Source organism: Xiphophorus hellerii, chromosome 22, assembly GCF_003331165.1.
Source record: "Xiphophorus hellerii strain 12219 chromosome 22, Xiphophorus_hellerii-4.1, whole genome shotgun sequence".
Taxonomy (NCBI): domain Eukaryota; kingdom Metazoa; phylum Chordata; class Actinopteri; order Cyprinodontiformes; family Poeciliidae; genus Xiphophorus; species Xiphophorus hellerii.
Genome location: NC_045693.1, coordinates 5,531,682 through 5,549,889, shown reverse-complemented (window position 1 = coordinate 5,549,889; position 18,208 = coordinate 5,531,682). Strand labels below are relative to the sequence as shown.

General features: G+C 38.2%; 1 protein-coding gene across 2 annotated transcripts in view; it reads left to right on the top strand.

Moving 5' to 3' along the window:
* The window catches only part of inpp5a (inositol polyphosphate-5-phosphatase A), a 170,930-nt gene that overhangs the window by 137,640 nt on the left and 15,082 nt on the right, over window positions 1-18,208 (top strand). For both annotated transcript variants that reach the window (XM_032552962.1, XM_032552961.1), the window contains exon 12: window positions 11,636-11,709. In XM_032552962.1, the coding sequence (XP_032408853.1) occupies window positions 11,636-11,709 (74 nt within the window). The remainder of the gene's footprint in view (window positions 1-11,635; window positions 11,710-18,208) is intronic.

The following is an 18,208-nucleotide window of genomic DNA, read 5'->3' as shown; positions in this document are numbered from 1 at the left end:
ATTTGCCAGCTCTGGATGATAGATTTAGGGTCCGTTCTTGCAGTTCACCTTCATGGACGGTGTTTGAACCCGCATGTCTTTGGAGTAACTTTGTGTGCACACAAGCTGAGTGTTAAGTATGTGCTGCTGAAAGCACCTTTTACATTCCTCTGCTTTTATATGGCTGTATATTACATTAAGTAGTTCAAAGTCGCAGCTTGTTAAATTCCCCAGGAGTTACGTACGCACACACACACACACACACCTTCACATCAACAGAATGAAGCATGAAGCCAGAGCTTATTAATGCTGTTTGACTCATAATATAAAAAGTTAATATAAGCCCCTGGGCAATAAATCAGCAGTCATTTATGAACCTCTAAAGGTAAAATAGCTAAAAATCACCAGACATAAACTACATAAACAGATCTAAGCACAATCGTGGAGAATCAAAGTGATTAGAAAAGAACATTGCAGGAATGCTGTTTATTATCCAACACATAAATATGTTAAATGAGTTATTTCAAAATTATACACTTTACATTATTAGGATGAATTCCTTCCACCTTAATCATTGTTTTATGGATGAAAACAGAAAGTCCTGGCAGGATTATAAGCAGGCAGTGGATGGCCCCGCATTTGTTTTCCTTATGGTAACTAAAACCTTTCTGTTTTATCACTTTTCACCTCTTTCGTAAAACCCAGATGCAGTTTTTCTTTCTTTTTTTTTACTTTTATTTTTTGCTCCTCTCTGATTAGGATGGATTTTGATGTGAGTTTTCCCTGGAATAAGGTCAGGTCAAGTTTATTTGTACAGAATATTTCAGCAACAAAGCAGTTCAAATTGCTTTACATTATAAACCATCATATAAAGCCATAGTGAAACAAGCTACATCAAATATATTTATCAATGTTCCAGTTACTATGAATTAAAGACAACTCTAAAAAGGGTTTTTAGTTTGTTTCAGACCAGAAGACCTGAGTAAATTTAAAGGTTAATACAACAACAGCAGGTCTTTAATGTATAAACAAAAGTATGTATGAGTTTCTGTAGATTTTGTTGGAACATTAGTCATTTAATCCGGTAAACATTCGTCAGGTGATAGAAGGCTGACTTTGTAATTGTCTTTATGTGTTTCTGAAAATTCAGGTCAGAGTACTGAACCTAAGGAAAGCTTAAAATTTACCAGTGAGCTTTGGCCATAAGATTTGGAACATGATTGAAAGAATGAATTTCCCGGTACAGTCAGGTAAACACAACATCCTGCACTGGTTGGCCAAACTCAATCTTGCAGGTAAAGTGAGGACTCCATTGTTTGAAGGAGCTAGCACTGCTTCTCCACAGTGAGAGGCAGTAAGCTAAAGAGGTTCAGGCGTCTATTCAGGATGCCTCCTGGTGACTAATCTGTGACAGTCAAAAAGATGAGCTCTAGCAAATAGATGGTATTAGTTTGATGCTGAGGGCAGTGCAGAAAATTCAGACAATTCCCTGAACTAAAATGGTCAACAGTGAAGTTATTGATGTTTTCTTTGTGTGTGTGTGTGTGTGTTTGTGTGGGTGGGGGGGTATTGGGGTGTGTGTGTGTGTGTTCATTTAGAAATCAAGTTTAGGACTGTTGTAGTTTCCAGCATAATAACCACTTGGATCTGCTAATTGACATGTTATTATTGACATTGACAGCTAATAACAGGGTGCTTGTTTCTTCATTATACTGTAGCAACATTTTCACTAAATTAGGTTGTGCATCATTAGTTCTGTGACATGTAAATCACCAAAAGTGCAACTAAACAATTTTTATTGGTATTTTCATGTCTTAAATAGATCATTGTGGCCATGTTGGATTTTGTGTAAAAACCTTCACCTTTCTAACATTAAAATGATTTCTAGATACCTGGATGGTAATTTTTCTAACTTTGAACTTGGAAATTTGAACTTTTAAGTAAAAATGCTACATAAACTGCAGCTGCATCCTAAGCCAATCTAGCCAATCATCCATTAGATGCTGAAAATGTTTATTTTTTCACATCTTTTGTTTGTTTTCAGGATGCAAGAAGCTGAAAAGCTTCAGATTTAGTTGTACTGCTGCTTTAAAATGTCTGACTAGATGGTAGTACTTGTAAACCCTGGTATTCATTGAAGTGGCAGTATTACAGAATATGAGCCGGTCTGTGAAACAGTTGCTGCAGGAAGCTGATGTTCCCCCCTCTGCCTTCAACTTCACCTCCTCCTCCTCCCTTCCTCCCTCTCCACCTCCTCAGCAAGCAAGACAAGATGGATGACATAATGGGGGCATCAGAGATAATCTGATGGTCATGGTCTAGTTAAACACACCGTGTTATGATCCTTATAAAACAAACTACCTTTCCAAAAGGATAAATGTCCCGCCTCCCGCTCCTCCACTGGGGTGGGGTAGAAGAAAAAAATCCATTGCATCCTTCATCAACTGCAAGACTTGTACCAGCTTGACAGAAATTTAATTCGAGGCAGCTCTTGAAAATAATTATTGTATTTTGAGAGGAGTAATCATTGGCCGGGACATGATTGAATGTGTCCATGCCTATTGACTTTTGCTATGATTAATAGGTTTGTTTAGTCGATATTCCCATCGAAATTGTATAATTAATTATCCCCGGCGCTGTCACGGCAGGACGATGGAGAGCCCTGATGAGTATTTGGGAAGATTAAATTTTCCAGGCGCTCGTAGCGTCAAGGGGCACCATGGGGCCTTGCTCCAGCGGAGGGATGGGAGGAGCGCGGCGTTAGCTTGTGCGCTTGTGTGTGTCCGCGCACACATCTGCACTCCTGCAAATCAGTTTCCTCCCTGCAGCACACACCCGCGGCTCAGTCTCTCTCCCCCATCCGCATTGATTTTGTTTCACTATCTCTTTATTGTAACTTTATCAGTGTGGTGTTGGCAGATGGGGGACCAGGATGTGTTTGTGTTGTGATGAACCTTCCTGTCCGGCGTGCCTCTGCTCGTCATGCTGTTGGCGTCGGCCCTCGGCATTACTCACAAACCAGGAGATGTTTTAAACAAGAGGAGGAAACGCTCCTCCTGCCCAGAGTTCGCCCGTCGCTGCTCTAAGTGGCACTTCAGAATCGATGCTAAATAAAATCCAACATTAAGGGATTTAAAGTGATCCTGCAGTAGTTCTGTCATTTAGTTTGGCTGGAAAATGTTTGTGTCGCTTTATCAAAATAGATGGCTCTTTAGCTTTACGTAAATCTCCGGGCAGAAATTACATTTGGAATATGTCATTTTATATTTTCAGTCCATTGTATCAGGAATCGCTTCACTAAATCACCAAAAGAAGTTAAATAGTTTGCAGATTTATTTTACCAGCAGTAAAATTTTCACCAGAGGTTTCATCAATTAGCTTATTTCCAGGCAAAAACTAAATAAAGACTCATTCATATTAATGATGCCTGTGATTTCAGTGAATAAAAAGTGAGATGAACATATTAGTATTGGTTCTGGGTCAGTTTGTCACTTCATGCCTCCAGTTTCTACCTACACTTTACTTTATTTGATCACTTTTTCCTTCTAATTTGTATCTGTAAACAAAACTATTTACTTAAACTTATTTTTTTTATTGTTGTTGATGATTTTTCTATAAATTATGAAAATATATTGTCATAAACATTTTCAGTTCTAACTCGCTGAGTTTAAGAGTGACCTGGCCATAAATGGCACAACATAAATTAACTGCAATAACAAAACAGACAATAAAAAAATATGAAGTTCAAAGAATCTGACAAATAAAGAGCAGGGATTATTATTGCAGTGACAATTTAAGATTTAAAACAGAAGGTTTTTAAAAATAGAACTGAAAGCTTTCAATGAAGCAAATGAAACTGACAGTTTCAGTTTTTCATAGAACTTAGAAAATGACTTCAAATCATTGGTTTTTGAGGTAAAACAAACATTCATTTGTGGTACAAATTGACATTTAGTTGGAATAAAACATCAAGCAGCATAGTTCAGGTGCAATTGATTAAAACTAAAAAGTTAGTAAAGGATGAAGGGGAGAGATGACCAATGTCAGTTCAGTTCGTTCTGCTTTTTGTTTTGGAATAAGTTGAAAAACTGGAGCATGCAATCCTTTCAGTTGATCAAATACAATCATAAAGAAAAAATAAAAACACATCTACAAAGTATCAATGGACATTTAAATAGAATATGTAACAAATGAAAACAAACTGACTGACAAATATTATAAATTTGAAGTCGAAATATTCAAAAAGAGACGCTATCCAGGAGACAACCTGTATCATGATAGACAGCCTAATTTTTAACCAATTTTTCTAAAGTTTATTTTTCTTGAGGAATTCTAATGTAGAGAATGAATTACCAATTTGTTGAGTTTAAATCCCTGGACATATTGAGTGTTGTTTTTGTCCAACTGGCTTAAACATTTCATCAAAAATAATGAACAGCATATTAACTGCACAAAAAATGTATTTCTATAGCATTATGTCAAGCTTATCCAGCTCTCAGTACAATATTTATATTTGCTTACAAATAAATATACTATATGTGTTTTTAAATCTTTTTCAGAATAGAAAATCTATATAAAGTTATAAATGTTATTGCGTTTCTGTGCATTGCAAAATAGCCCCTTTAAAGGTATCTCTCCATATATCTTAGACGACTACAGTACATATAAATATTGCAAATTTAATTAACTCAAACTGAGATTAAAGAAGATTAAAGTTTGACTAAATCTAAATGACATTTTCATCCTGATGAAATGATTCCTGCTGCAGTTTTTCTGGGAGTGGCTCCTTCTATTCTCACTCCACTCTCCCACCTCGCGCCCACGCCAGTGACACTTTTTTATCGCTTTTCCACACAAAATAATGAAGATACTATAAAAAGAAGTGGGAAAAATATGGCCACCTCAATGAAAGCCAAGAGAGATGGGTAAAAATCAAATTAAATGACCTTTCACCCCAGCAGTTATTGATGGTCTTCAGTGGCAGCAGGTGTTGTCGCAGGGAATATTTGACAATGCGTAAATCAAAGCACAATTACAGGTGGTGGACATGCTCAGAGACACTGCATTGCCCCATTTTTTATTTTTATTTTTTTGCCCGTCTCCTTAACTATTGGAATCGATCTGATTTAGGAGGGAGCGGATCATCCGAGTGCAGTCAGAAATTTGAGCCCATGACAAGGTAGTTTTTGCCCTGACACTTGCTCATCTTTTTCTCCCCTCGCGTTATTGCCGGAGCGACATTATCTCGCACCCACTCTTCTCCACAACTCCCAAGGTCATTTCTGGTTGACAAACTACAGCCGGCTTTATAATGTCACAAGCCTTGAACCTGTATAAGCTGTGTTTTTTTTTGTTTTGTTTTTTTTATTTTAAGCTGCCGACCCAGTAGAGCAGCGGCGCATAATGCCTAATCGACCTGGGATGAAATGTAGTGTGAAATTTCCGGCCGCAGGGTTTTCCGTTCATCTGCATGAATAACTCAAGATTCACTTAAGGAGCATGCTCATGATGTGCGTACACACAGCCATATGTTGCTCATCCTGTGTCATTTTGACTCCACAATACATTACAGCATGAGCTGGTGTGTCCTATAAAAACATAGTCAGCAGTAAACACATATATAAACTAGTTCCAGGCCAGGATGTGATGACCTTGAATAAAAATACCAAGTTTTCATAATGTTTTAAAAAAAAATTGAAGCCAAAGTAAAGAAATTGATTGAATCACTTTTATTTAAAGCAAAAAAAAAAGCAACAATTATTTTTTTATTTCTGCTCAATTGAAATGGACATCTGGAAATGTATTTGTCTATAGATCAAGAATAAGAATTGGTAAAAAAAAATGTAGATGTAGTTTTTCGCTTAACTTGTTGATGCTGAATTCGGTACATTGTTGCCATTCAGTTACAAATTGTTAAGGTTTGTTTTTTCCCCAAAAGTAGCTAAATTAAAGTAGCTGTCTTTCAGCCAGCTTACTGGCAATGTGTAGCAATATGCTGGTGAGGGGGAAGGTGTTGAGTTATTCTATTCTGGCTGTTTGGATCCATCTCATTAATGGAAACTTTAAATAAATACCAAAATAAATTCTAGCAGTTTGGAAACCTGGTAGAGGGAAGAAAAGATCGGCTTTGATCTGTCATTTCCTCCGTCTGTGTTTTTTCTCTAAGTATTATTGAATCATTCTCCTTCACACACATCCACATTCAGTAAACTACTCACACCTGTTCCTTGTACTAGTAATCACCATGTTTAGAGAATCCCCAAGTTTTTCAGTCATTGTCAGATCCTCATATCTGTCATTTTTTTAGACGTCGTAAATCCTTTTTTTGTCGGTTTATTTATTAAAATCCAGTTTATTATGATTCTGTTCACATTCAGCCTGCTTTCAGGTCCCACAGTTCGACAAAGACATGACAGAGGCTTTGGAAACCTATTCTAGATGAGTAGTTTATCCTGCCTCATTCATCCCAAAAAAATGTTTAACTTTTGTTTGGCATCATTTTAGCTGTTGAAACATCCAGTTGGGTCTCTTTGCCCAGTTTGGGTTATTTTCCCAAACTGGGGTTGTTTCATTACTGCCAATAATGAAACAACCCCACAACGTGTTACTGCCACCCAGTGTTGTATAGTAACGAAGTAAAAATACTTCACTACTTTACTTAAGTATATTTTGGAGTACTTCATACTTTCCTTGAGTATGAAAATTTTTGATGACTTTCACTTTTACTTCACTATATTTCCGAACTTAATTGCGTACTTTTACTCCGATACATTTTCAATGTGTGGTTTAGTTACTCGTTACAAAAAAGCAAGAGAGAGAAACAAAGTGTTTTGACCCCACCTACTGATTAGCAAGTAGCAAGTAGGCTACCGAACAAAGTCGGTATCCTACTTGCCTGGGCTTGTTCATCACCACCAATAGGATACACCTGTTTCGCTTCTCCCATTAAACACAAAGCAAGTCTCGCAATCAGCAGCAGCCACATGGAGGAGGAGACGGAGACCACAACGACTGCAACTACGTCGGACACGGCTCCAGGGGAACCACCAGCTGGTGATGAGAGCCCATGGCCTTATTTAAACACAATATACTCTTTCGTGGGTGTTAAAGATTCGTCGTACCGCATGCAGTTTATGTTATTCCTGCCTGAAGATGTGGAAATTCTATCTTACAAAAACTCCCCGTCCAACTTGAAGAAACACATCGAGGTAACGTCTTATGAAATGGTTATAATCCTCCTGTTTCAGTAACTATAGCTTGGTCACTAGACACTACTGTATTGTGAAACGTTGACCATAAATGAACTTTGTTTGGCATTGTTTCAGTTCCATACGTGGTGTATTTAGCTTAGGCCTAATGTTGACTGTAGCAGGCTACCTAGACTCCTCTGTTCAAGGGGGGACCGAAGCCATAGCAATAGCAATTTAGACTAAATTTAACGAATATAGGAAAGGCATGCAAGTTCAAAACCAGGTTTACAAAAAAGGTCTCCCTCTTCAGATGCCTATAAGCTGCATTTCCCTCCCAATTCTTTTTTTCTTTTGCATAATGACCAGTTGTGTGCACCACCTACTGACTGTAGCATTGACTGATTCACTGATTTGTGAAGTAGAGTAATCGTAACAGCTCTTTTTCTTCATGTTGGCCGCATTTTCTGTACTATTTATTTTTCTCATTTTCAGCACTGACCTTACTTGAAGGGAAAACTTAAGGCTTACAAAAACTTTGTATTTTCTGTCCTGGAGGGTATACTAAGAAGCTGGTTCAGTTGTAAAGCAGGTTAAGTTAACCTTGTGCTATAGGTAAAGCACCTAATTTTCTTAACTAAATGATGCCTGCAGGTCTGCCACCACTAAAACCTTTCTCCAGATATTGCATCCATGTAAACAGTAACTTTCAGTCATGTTCAAAGGCGCCCAATTTGGAGCATCGACTTCTTTCTTGCTCTGCTCCCTCTCAGTCCAGGCCTACATGAAAGTGGCTTCACTGTGGGCGATGACACTGTTGATCCAGCAGTGTCTAGATTATGATTTGGCCTTAAGAAGACAGTAGTATGTATTTTCCAGCCAGAGTGTCATTTATAGCACAGTCAAGTAACTGTGCTATAAGTTGTGCTATAAGTTACTTGACTGTATTATTATGTATTATTATAACATCTGTTACCTTCAGATGTTATAATAATAACTTAAAATAAATTTGTGGAAATAGGTAGAGCTTTGTTGGGTTTTACAAACCTGAATGGCTGATATGGGAGATTCAAAGATTCTTCAAACATGCATTAAAGCAGTGGTTTCCAAAGATTTTCTGGGGCCCCCCTATGGATTACAATAAAATCCCCCCCAAACAAGACAAAATAAATCAACTGTGCACACACTGTTCAACCAGACATAAACCTATACACATATTTTGTTTTCAAACTCCACTGAAGTTTATTTCACACTTCATGTTGCAACAAAACACACTACAAACCATCTTTACTGTGAAACACTTTTGTGTAACTGCGTTTTTTTTCTTTTCATTCATCCATACTGCTTCCTGCCCCCCCCCCCCCCCCCCCCCCCCCCCCCCCCCCCCCCCGCAATGGCACTGCACCCCCCCTAGGGGGCGCGCCACACACTTTGGGAACCACTGCTTTAAAGAATCCAAGTATCACTCCAGATATGCTTTTGATGAGGGAATAACTATAACATGACATAAAGCTCAAAAAATGTGATTTTATATAATCCCCCATATAAAAGTAACATCTCAGACCATGACGAGATTAATTTACCCAACTTGTGTAAAGATGTTCACTTCAATGTGTCACTAGCAGATATTCTAGGGTCATTTTCACTCACCTTGAAGGTTTTAAATTATTTTTGTGAGATTGTGAACCAACATTTGCAACTCAGCATTGTTGTATTAGATTGGCTGAAATTCCAATATAGCAAAAAAAAAAAAAAATACTGGTTAAGCTTTTCAAACACAGCCTCCAACATGGTGATTTAGGGAGTACAGCAGAGCGTGGGGTTGCATCCTCTGCTCTGCCATCCCTCATCCACAGTGTGTGAGTCTCTCCCGTGACCCCCAACCACCCTCCCCCCCACGGCGGTGTGAGTTTGATGAATGCGGCACATCTGCCCTCCCGAACCGCTGAGACTCTGTCTGGGAGGCCGCCGCGGCTGCAAGTAATGGCTGCTGTTCTACACCACTGCCACGTAATCACACCCACGAGCACGGGCGAAGGCTTGCACGGGAGTCGTTTATGAGCGTGTGCAAACAATGCAAAGACATGAATATGTCACTGCAGATTGGAGACACCTCATACCTTCCGCCGGTGTAATAATTCCCGGACGTCCTTCCAAATATCGGCCATGTGCGCCGCGTCGTCTCCGTTGATGTTTCATTATGTACCCATCAACATATTGTCAGGTTTAATGCAGCAACATGATGTCATTAACGTCAGGCCGGCTATACAACCGCTGTCAGACTCACGGCGGAGGATGTCCTCGTCAAGCCATAATTGTTTCCCGATGTCGGAATCATTTTCGGTAGCGTAAATTACCAGCATACCAACATGGCTGCCCTTCATCTGCATGTCTTTCTGTCCGAACGGGAAAGGGGGCGGGGCTGGAACGAGGTCCGCAAACGGTTGCTGGGAAACGCGGCTGTCAGTCTCACAGGGAGGCAGTCATGCAGGTGCCCTGACTACCTGTTCATCTCCTAGATAATTAATGTGTACAAGGAGCTGCTAATTGCACTTTTCACTAATGATTTATGGGTTTTGTGAAAGGTGGGAAACTGGGGGAAGTGTGTGTGTACACTCTAGTGAGTGAGTACAGCTGGGTGAGGAGACATGATTGATGAAGAGTGAGTGGATGCTGTGTTGTTATAGAGAGACACACCCCAGTTGGAGAGAACTGGTGACACACACACACACACACAGTTGGTCAACTGGCATCAATACCCTGCACCTCTTTCAGGTATGTAGGAGTAACTGAATGGGCACAAAGATGAGATGATCCAGTTTGACTCTTTCTCATCCTCGCCTTCCTGAGACTATAAGGTTGGGTGATGAATGGATATTGACTTCTTAGCTGAATCGGATAATGCTGTGTGAATTCAAATAAACTCGACTGTCCATGAGTTTGATAAAGTCTGGCACTGTTTCTGAAGGAAGTTGGTTCTGATTTTCTTGGTAGGAATTTAGATAGAGATTGGAAAAATAACTGATTCCCAACTTTATTCCCTGTCCATCCATCCAAATCAACTCAGGATCCAACCATCCATCTTTTCATTTAACCATTTGTCTTCCTATGGTTTTTAGAGAAAATGCTAATTTATTACTATAGTACCATTTATTAACACAGCAATCCAAAGTACTTCACAGAAACGGAGTAAAGACATTAAGGTTTTTTTTCCCACACCTGATTGTCTAATAGACTTGGCTAGGTTGAGGACCAAAATTGCATCATATGTTACATTTTTGATTTCACACTGACTGTGTCAAACAAAATCCTTTGAAAAAACCTGTTCCCCTCCTTGCCTGTGGTGGCGCTGCACCTAGAACTACTGATGGAAACCATACAAAACCCTCTGAAGAAGCCATTGACTTTCTTCTTCATGAAATAAATGGAGCTGCACCAGTTTTGTGGTCATAGGATTTCTCTTTTGTCTTTGGTAAAAGATGATGAACCATTTCACCCGCTGGTGCTAGCCTCTTGTGTTTGTTTACGTAGTCCACCATAGTCCGCTTCCTGCTTTTGGAGTGGTCTACAGTCCACTCGGCGTTGACATATTCCAACCACACCAGAACTGGAGCCTGGGTTTGTAGGTAGACCAGAGTTTGCTTCACTCACATCAGAGTTTGGTTACACAGTCTCACCTCCTCAAACTAACCAAACTTTCTGGACAAACAAACTAGAGTTCAATTAAAGTGGACTAAACAGTTTAATTTTAGGGTGTAAATGCACCCTAAAATAACAACAACAAAAAAACTCAATAATTTTTTTCTGATAAAACAGTGGAATTCGTCAGGTTCTTTGACCGAAGCCTCCACTAAACAACAATGTTTTCAAGAACCAAAAGTTTCTGCACAGTTCAGGTTTTCAGACAGTTTGTTTCTGAGCTAAGGAGCAGAAATGAAATTCTGCCTCCCGTTGTTTAGTTTTGGTACTTGGAGCTCTGAGTTAGCAGGTCTCTTGTTCATACTTGACCAGTCAGTACTTTATTAACAAACAGCAGTATTTATAATCTCTCCTGTGTCAAACAAGGACTCACTGATTTCAGAACTGGTGTCATGTGATTCATTTTCCTGGAAAATGTTTATTGTGGAAGTGTTTTTTATAATATTAAACTGATTTCATTATCATATTTATGCAGTTTTGAAAATCTACGTCTGAGTTCAAAATGACAAAGATTTCTTGCATACTCAGTGGTCCTGAACTCTGTCCTTGAGTTTCCTTTCAGGTTACGTATCGAAAGCGAATATCTGTCTTTTAATCAGAGTGAAATTTTGTATTTGGGTGGAAATTGGAGTTTCTGACTGTGAGCCAGAAAAAACATCTGACCCTGCTTCATATAAACTCAATTAGTGATCACAAATGAACTTAATTAGTTATCATTCATTACCTGCTTATTCATGTTTCTCTCTTTATTTCTGATTTTTTCCCCCCAGCTTTTACAGTTTGACAAAGAGCTGTTGGTGTTCAAGGATCGGCTGGATGAGATGGAGATCACTTTCCCACCCACGTAAGAACCACGGCACTTTTTAGCACCTTTACATCGCAAACATGTTGGTATAGAAACATCTGTAATCCTCTTTGTTTTATTTAATAACATGTTTACCATCTCAAAGCAAACACTGCAGCTTTAACATCCTTTCTATGTTAATATGTTTATGTTTTGTTGCACATTTTATACTACTGGACATTTGAAGGTGTTTTAGCCTGTGGTACTTTTTAAAAATAATTCCATAAAAACTGACCTTCACAGGTTTAATATTTTAACACCCTAGTTTAAGAGAAAACTATACAGGTAACCATATTACTTTACCACACTTTACATCAAATCATGAGGGAGTAGTTTAGGCCATTCCTAAATAATAATTTACTAAAAAACAAAAAAACATTTGCTGTTTTCTTAGTAGTTAATTGTTAAATACAAAGTTTGCCTGAAACCAGTTTTTTACATCACCATTAAAACCAGAACACTGAAGGATTTTATGCTGTAAAATGCAACAAAACCCTCCACTTATTTTATCTTTTTCCACACGTGACCACATCTGTCCTATTTAAAATAGCATGTTTTCTTGTCTTTCTCATTTTGAAGAGTAGTTAAAATGTCACATTTATTACAGACAGTTATGCATTAATAATTATACAGTCCTAGACACTCTGATCATCTTAATGCAAAGTGTAAATTACAGAAAAATGTTTCTGTTACTTTCATTTTGTGTGAATATTAGTGGATTTTTGTAAAAACAGCAAAAAAATCCCAAAATTTTCCTTTCCTTCCGAGTAAATATTTTCAACTTGAAATGATTTTACTGCAAAACAAAAAGATTAATTTATTTTACCAAGTATGAAAATAAATGCTGTCGCTGCAATGTCATTTTTATGGTTTAAAGCACATCATATAGGAATACATTCAGTTTATCTGAACTATTCCTCATTTAAAATCAGAGCAGCTTATTAATATTCTGGACATGCACAAAATGCTTAAAAATCAAACCTAAAGCAGTATTTTGTTGGAGTGAGCAGGCTTTACATGCTCTGAACACTCTAAAGCCAGAAGCAGACTCTGTCACTTTTTCACCAGGCGGTACAATAAAAGCTCTTGATTTCTTGGTTTATAGGGATCAGTATGATTGCACATGTTCCCAAATGGCTCCCGCGTGGATTCGGGCGTGCGTGCCACGGGCCGCATTGATAATGCCGTCTCAGCGGGACATGGTGGAGACGGGAACCGGCGGTCCTTCTCCTCCTCAAACAAATGCATTTGCAATTAGCCCTTTCAGAGGAGAGGGAGGGCAAACACGCGGCTGGCGCGGAAATATGTTTCGGGGAGCGTCGCGTTAATGGCGCTTGACCTTTGCCGTCGGTTGTGACTCAATCAGTGCAGATAATGAAACGCTGTAATCAAACAATAATTACTTGATAAACTGCTCTGGTGGCAGGCACGGGGCGGCGGGGGATTTTAACTTGTCTGTGTGTGTGTGTGTGTGTGTGTGAGGAAGGACTTTAGAAACATAGGACGTTCCAAATGCGTGTGTGTGTGAATCGATTAAAGATTGCTTGTGCGCAGCTCAGTCGCGGCGCTGCGAGTCCCTGTTTTTTAAATGACTCTGTGTCTTAATCAGGGACCCCATTTACATCACTTTGCATAAGTGACAGGTGGATTTATTGTCCTTTTACACCGTCCAACTCTTGCATCTTTCCATATAACACTGAATCATCTCCCCACAGGGAGGCATGAACGTGCTGCAGCAAAAGAATACAAATGATTTCCTCACACTTGAGGCCATGATGAATCAAACAGATGAAAAGCGGGAGCGGCGTATGAAATCCGATTTGATCAACTCTTAGTCTGCGACAAAACACATCATTGTCAGGCTTGTAATGGGCAGCGGTGGCCTAGTTAAACTTAAACAACCCGCTTCTGCCTCTCTGGTACCCTTCCCCCTGTCAAGCCTCACCGATTGCTCACCATCACATGCTCTGCTCAGGACCATCCCCTCGCCATCTGTGAGGTTATTACGCTTTTTTTCTTTAATGCCGGCCATCAGAGCGGATCCTCACCGCTGCACACAGGCATGCACACACACGACTCACTTTGCTCCCAATCTATAAATCAATAATAGTCACAAACATTTAATCTTTAAAGTAATTCTCTCTGTGGATTGGATATCACAGTGAGATAGCCTTGCACAAATCAACTGAGGATCTGACAGAAAAGTGGTAAAAATGGTGAAACTTGTAAATGATATAGATTCATTTCCAACAGACACAGATGTATTTCAAGTTTGTTTTTTTTTTATTATGGCTTACAGCTAATGGACACTCAAAAGTCTGTTTCTTTTTTATTATATATCTTATTTATATTTTTATATTTTTAATAATTTTGTAAGGACGTTCTTGTGTGAATTATTGCATTATTTCAGGTCAGGAAACCAGCTTTTAAGGTCTGGAGCTGACTAACCCAGATGTTAGCATTTCTGTGCCCAAAATACTCTCTTCAATTCAATTAAAGCATTATTATTTATTTTTCCCTGATTAAATATTGTCATATATTTTGGGCAGGAAGAATCTATGGTAGCAGTCAGTCTTGCAACAAATCTGATGAGGCCTCTGACTGAAGGCTGCTGCTGTATAACATGCTAGCAGCTTAATATTTCTCAGTAGCATGTCCTGCAACATCTGTTGCAAGCACAGTTAATCCATCCCATTTGCTTTTGCTGCTCCTCTTTCTCTGGCTGTATGATTAGAAAACTGGGAAGAAAGATGTAGGACACTGGAATAAAATGGCTTATTACCCCTCCTTGTTGTAGATCAGTTTCTCAGAGCCTTAATTGGAACCTAATTATTCTATTCAGCTTATGGTGGCAGCAGAGGCACATCTAAAAGTTGCAGGACAGCGGCCCTTGAGGAATGGAGTTTGACACCCCTGATGTAGGGGATACGATCCCTGCCCGACACGTTCGATGGAAGAGGTTGAACTTCCTCCTTCTCTCTCTGCTCTGCATCCATGAAGCCTGCTTTAAACTGCTCTGAGATTTGGGGTCAGAGTTCAGGTATTATTTGAGCTTTTGATATGCTAATCAGCTGCTACTAAATGTAAAAACAATACCAGGCATCATAACAACAGTTTAAAAGGAAGAGGAAAAATTAGCCAACAAATTACAACTAAATCCAATTCTTTTCTATTTTTTTGTCATGTCCAATTTTTTCATGGCAGTCTGAACGGCCCAACTTTGCGCTCAACCAGCACAATTCTAGTATACCTATTACATATACCAGGGGTGTCCAAAATGTGGCCTGAGGGCCATTTGCAGCATCTGAACTGATTTTATGCGGCCCAGGCTGCAAATTAAGAATAATGGAAATTTGCTCCTGCTTCCTCAGGTGGGTGATGCAGACTGACACTATTTGTTTTTACTCTGGGTAAAATTATTTCAAACGAATTAAAATTTCACGATAGAAAATCTTTGTTATTGCACGAAGTATTCAATATCCAGGCTTTTTAGTATTCTCTTATGTCAACAGGCGTTGATTGACCCAGATTAGCTTTTAATGAATTTATTAGACTTGGCTGTATTTTTATAGAAATTGACCAAAATATTGTCAATAAATGTTGTATTTATTGCTCAGGTTGACAAAAAAAATGTTTTATTTTCCGTCAAGACCTTTAAAAATGTTCTAAGTGAATCTTTGTCTTTTAATGAGGCAAATTTGCAAGACTCTTTTTACATTTTGGATTTACAAAAATTTGCGTATCCCTTCCCAACATAAAAATCCTCAGTCTTTATTTAACCAGAAAAAAACTCCTTGAGAGAAAATATTTACAAGAGTTGACACAATACGGTTAAAACAGTTTGTAACAAGAACACAGTAATTAAAGTGTTGCAGCTTGGTTTATTGTTCAGTACGTAAAACAAAATGATGTTTTGTTTTTCCTTCTTTTTGTTATTCAATTTTTTGGGCCCGCAAGTCACATTTTGGCCAATGTGACCAAACGTGTGGACACCTCTGACTTATACTATAATACTTATTGGTGTTTAATCATTTTTTAATATTAAGATAGTCCTCTGACTTATTGAGATGTACCTGTTTGACTCGAACCTTGAGTTGTGAAAACATGACAAAAAGGTGATGCATTTTTCCAATTTTTTTAAAGCCGGAAATTCCTTCTCTCTGCATCTTTGCAGAGGCCTTAAATTTCGAAATATATATTCCTCCACTTTCAAGAAGACATCTGTCAAAGTCGGCAGTGACACATCTGAGTACTTGGGCACTGGAGTGAGGAATTTGACCGGGCCTCGTGACAGTTGGACCTGGAGCCAGTCGGCTGGCGTTCCGACGGGCCGACGAAGCGCCTCAACACCGTCAGGGCGACACAGACAGGATCGCATGTCCGCTCGGGGGGAAAGATGAAACTATTACGCTTATCGTTTATTTAGAAACGGTTTCTCTATCAGTTGTAATACATGAAACTGCCAACCAACCATGAGGCCATGGACTGCTGCACAGCCATTATTAAAAGTAATGGTAAGTTTTACCGCAGATCATGGTACCTTTTATTTCATATTTTAATGGCATAACATAGGTAATATCCCCCTAAAAACATACAAAAGTACCAGTAACGTATTCATGTATTTTGATTGATTTAAGGGAAAGCTTTTAGTACTCCTCTGATCTGATTTCTCTTCTGTTTTTTTTGCACAAGATCGATGCAAAAATTGAATTGGTTCCAAGCTTCTGAAAAAAAAAGAAAGAAAGAAAAAGTAAAATAAATGCAGAGGCTGATGAGCGGGTGGAGGGAGAATGTATTCGAGTCGTAACGTGGTTACTGGAGTGGGCTTTGAGGGAGATTTTGAGTGACATCAGACCAGCAGCACAACTCCATCAGTGGCCATATCATGAGTGATTTCAGAGCTGGAAGACGATATGGAAGAGGGGGGACACTGAGAAAGAAGTCAGATAGATTTCTGAGGGATTTCTGTTGGATTTTTAATCATTTTAAGTATGAAATCAAAATTGGAGGCACCTAAAGCACGTTAAATCAGAATATTAATAATTTACTGATTGCTAGTATTGATGCCCAAAGGTACATGTAGTCAGGCTCTGAGTTTGAATCCATGTTTAACCTCAGGATTTCTTATATTCAGCTTTCTTCGTGAATAAAAAATGTAATCTCTGAATTATAGTAAACTTAAGCTGATTGAGTTTACCTGCTAGTATTTGTTGTTTACTGCCTGAATTAATCATAATCCATTACTCCAAATGATTTGGTAGCTAATTTATTGCAACTGCTTTAATTTTTTCCTTCTCTGATTTGTTTTATTTGAAAATTAAGCTTTGGAATTCAGAAAATCCAAACTAAGATGAAATAAACCAACAGTTCCCAAGCTTGTTCTCCTCTGTAAGGTAACAAACACCAAGGGCTGATCAATAATGTTTTGGATATTATCAATCCAAAATATCAATAATATCAATGCCAACTTGATGTTGGTATTGGATCGATTCTAGGCTTGTAAGATCAATACTTTAGTTTCAGATTCCCTCTTGAAATTGTATTTAATTTGTGTGTTGTAGTTTTATCAACTCTAACCAAAAAAATTATTTGCTCTCGAATTATATTTTTTACACTTTGCTTTGAAAAACAGAGCACACAATTGTTTTTCTATTGTTTATCATGTTAATATGTTGTTAAAATATTTTGTAAAGACCTTATTTACCTTATCTAAATTCTGTCCTAATTTTTAACGAAATAATAATAAAAGAAAAACTACAAAAGCACCTAAAGCTCAAAAGTTTGATGATATATTAAACTTAAATAAGTATAAGTATAAGCATTGATATTGGTATTGGTATCAGCGATACTGGTTCTGTATTTACTTTATCGGATCAATACCAAAATATTCTGTATCGCACAAGTCTACTGAAAGGGCTGTCAAGTTTAAATATTTTGGGAAAAGTGAAAATAATAGAAATGAAACTACCAATATTCTGGTTTGTTTATTATTATTGGAAAATAACTTGTAAGTTGCAAAATAGTAACCTGGGCGTTTTTTGGAAATAAATGATAAGTTACAGAAAGTAACCCGGAAGTTCTTGGAAAAAAATTTGTAGGTTGGAGAAAATTACTTGTAAGTTATGGGTTGAATTATGTATTGCTACTGTAATATTTTAGTTTTTCATTTTGTGTTAATTTTGATAGTATTAACTTCTTAATTTTACAACAGTTTTTATTTTGAATTCGGTAAGAAAGTTGCTTCATTTCAACAGATGAAAAATAAATGAAAAATACCTAAATCTGTTCCAAGCCGACATTTGCAACATTGACCTAAAGTATAAGTAAAGCAGGGAGTTATTCCAAAATTTTGCAATAATTCTCTTTTCCTAACCCGAACATCTCTGTAGGCTTCTGTAGTAAGACTGGTTGACAGGTCTTAGTGGGACCAGGGTGTCTCTATTGCTGCTTCATTGTTTGTCAAGTCTAGACATGGGACGCAGCAGAGGAGCCCAACCTG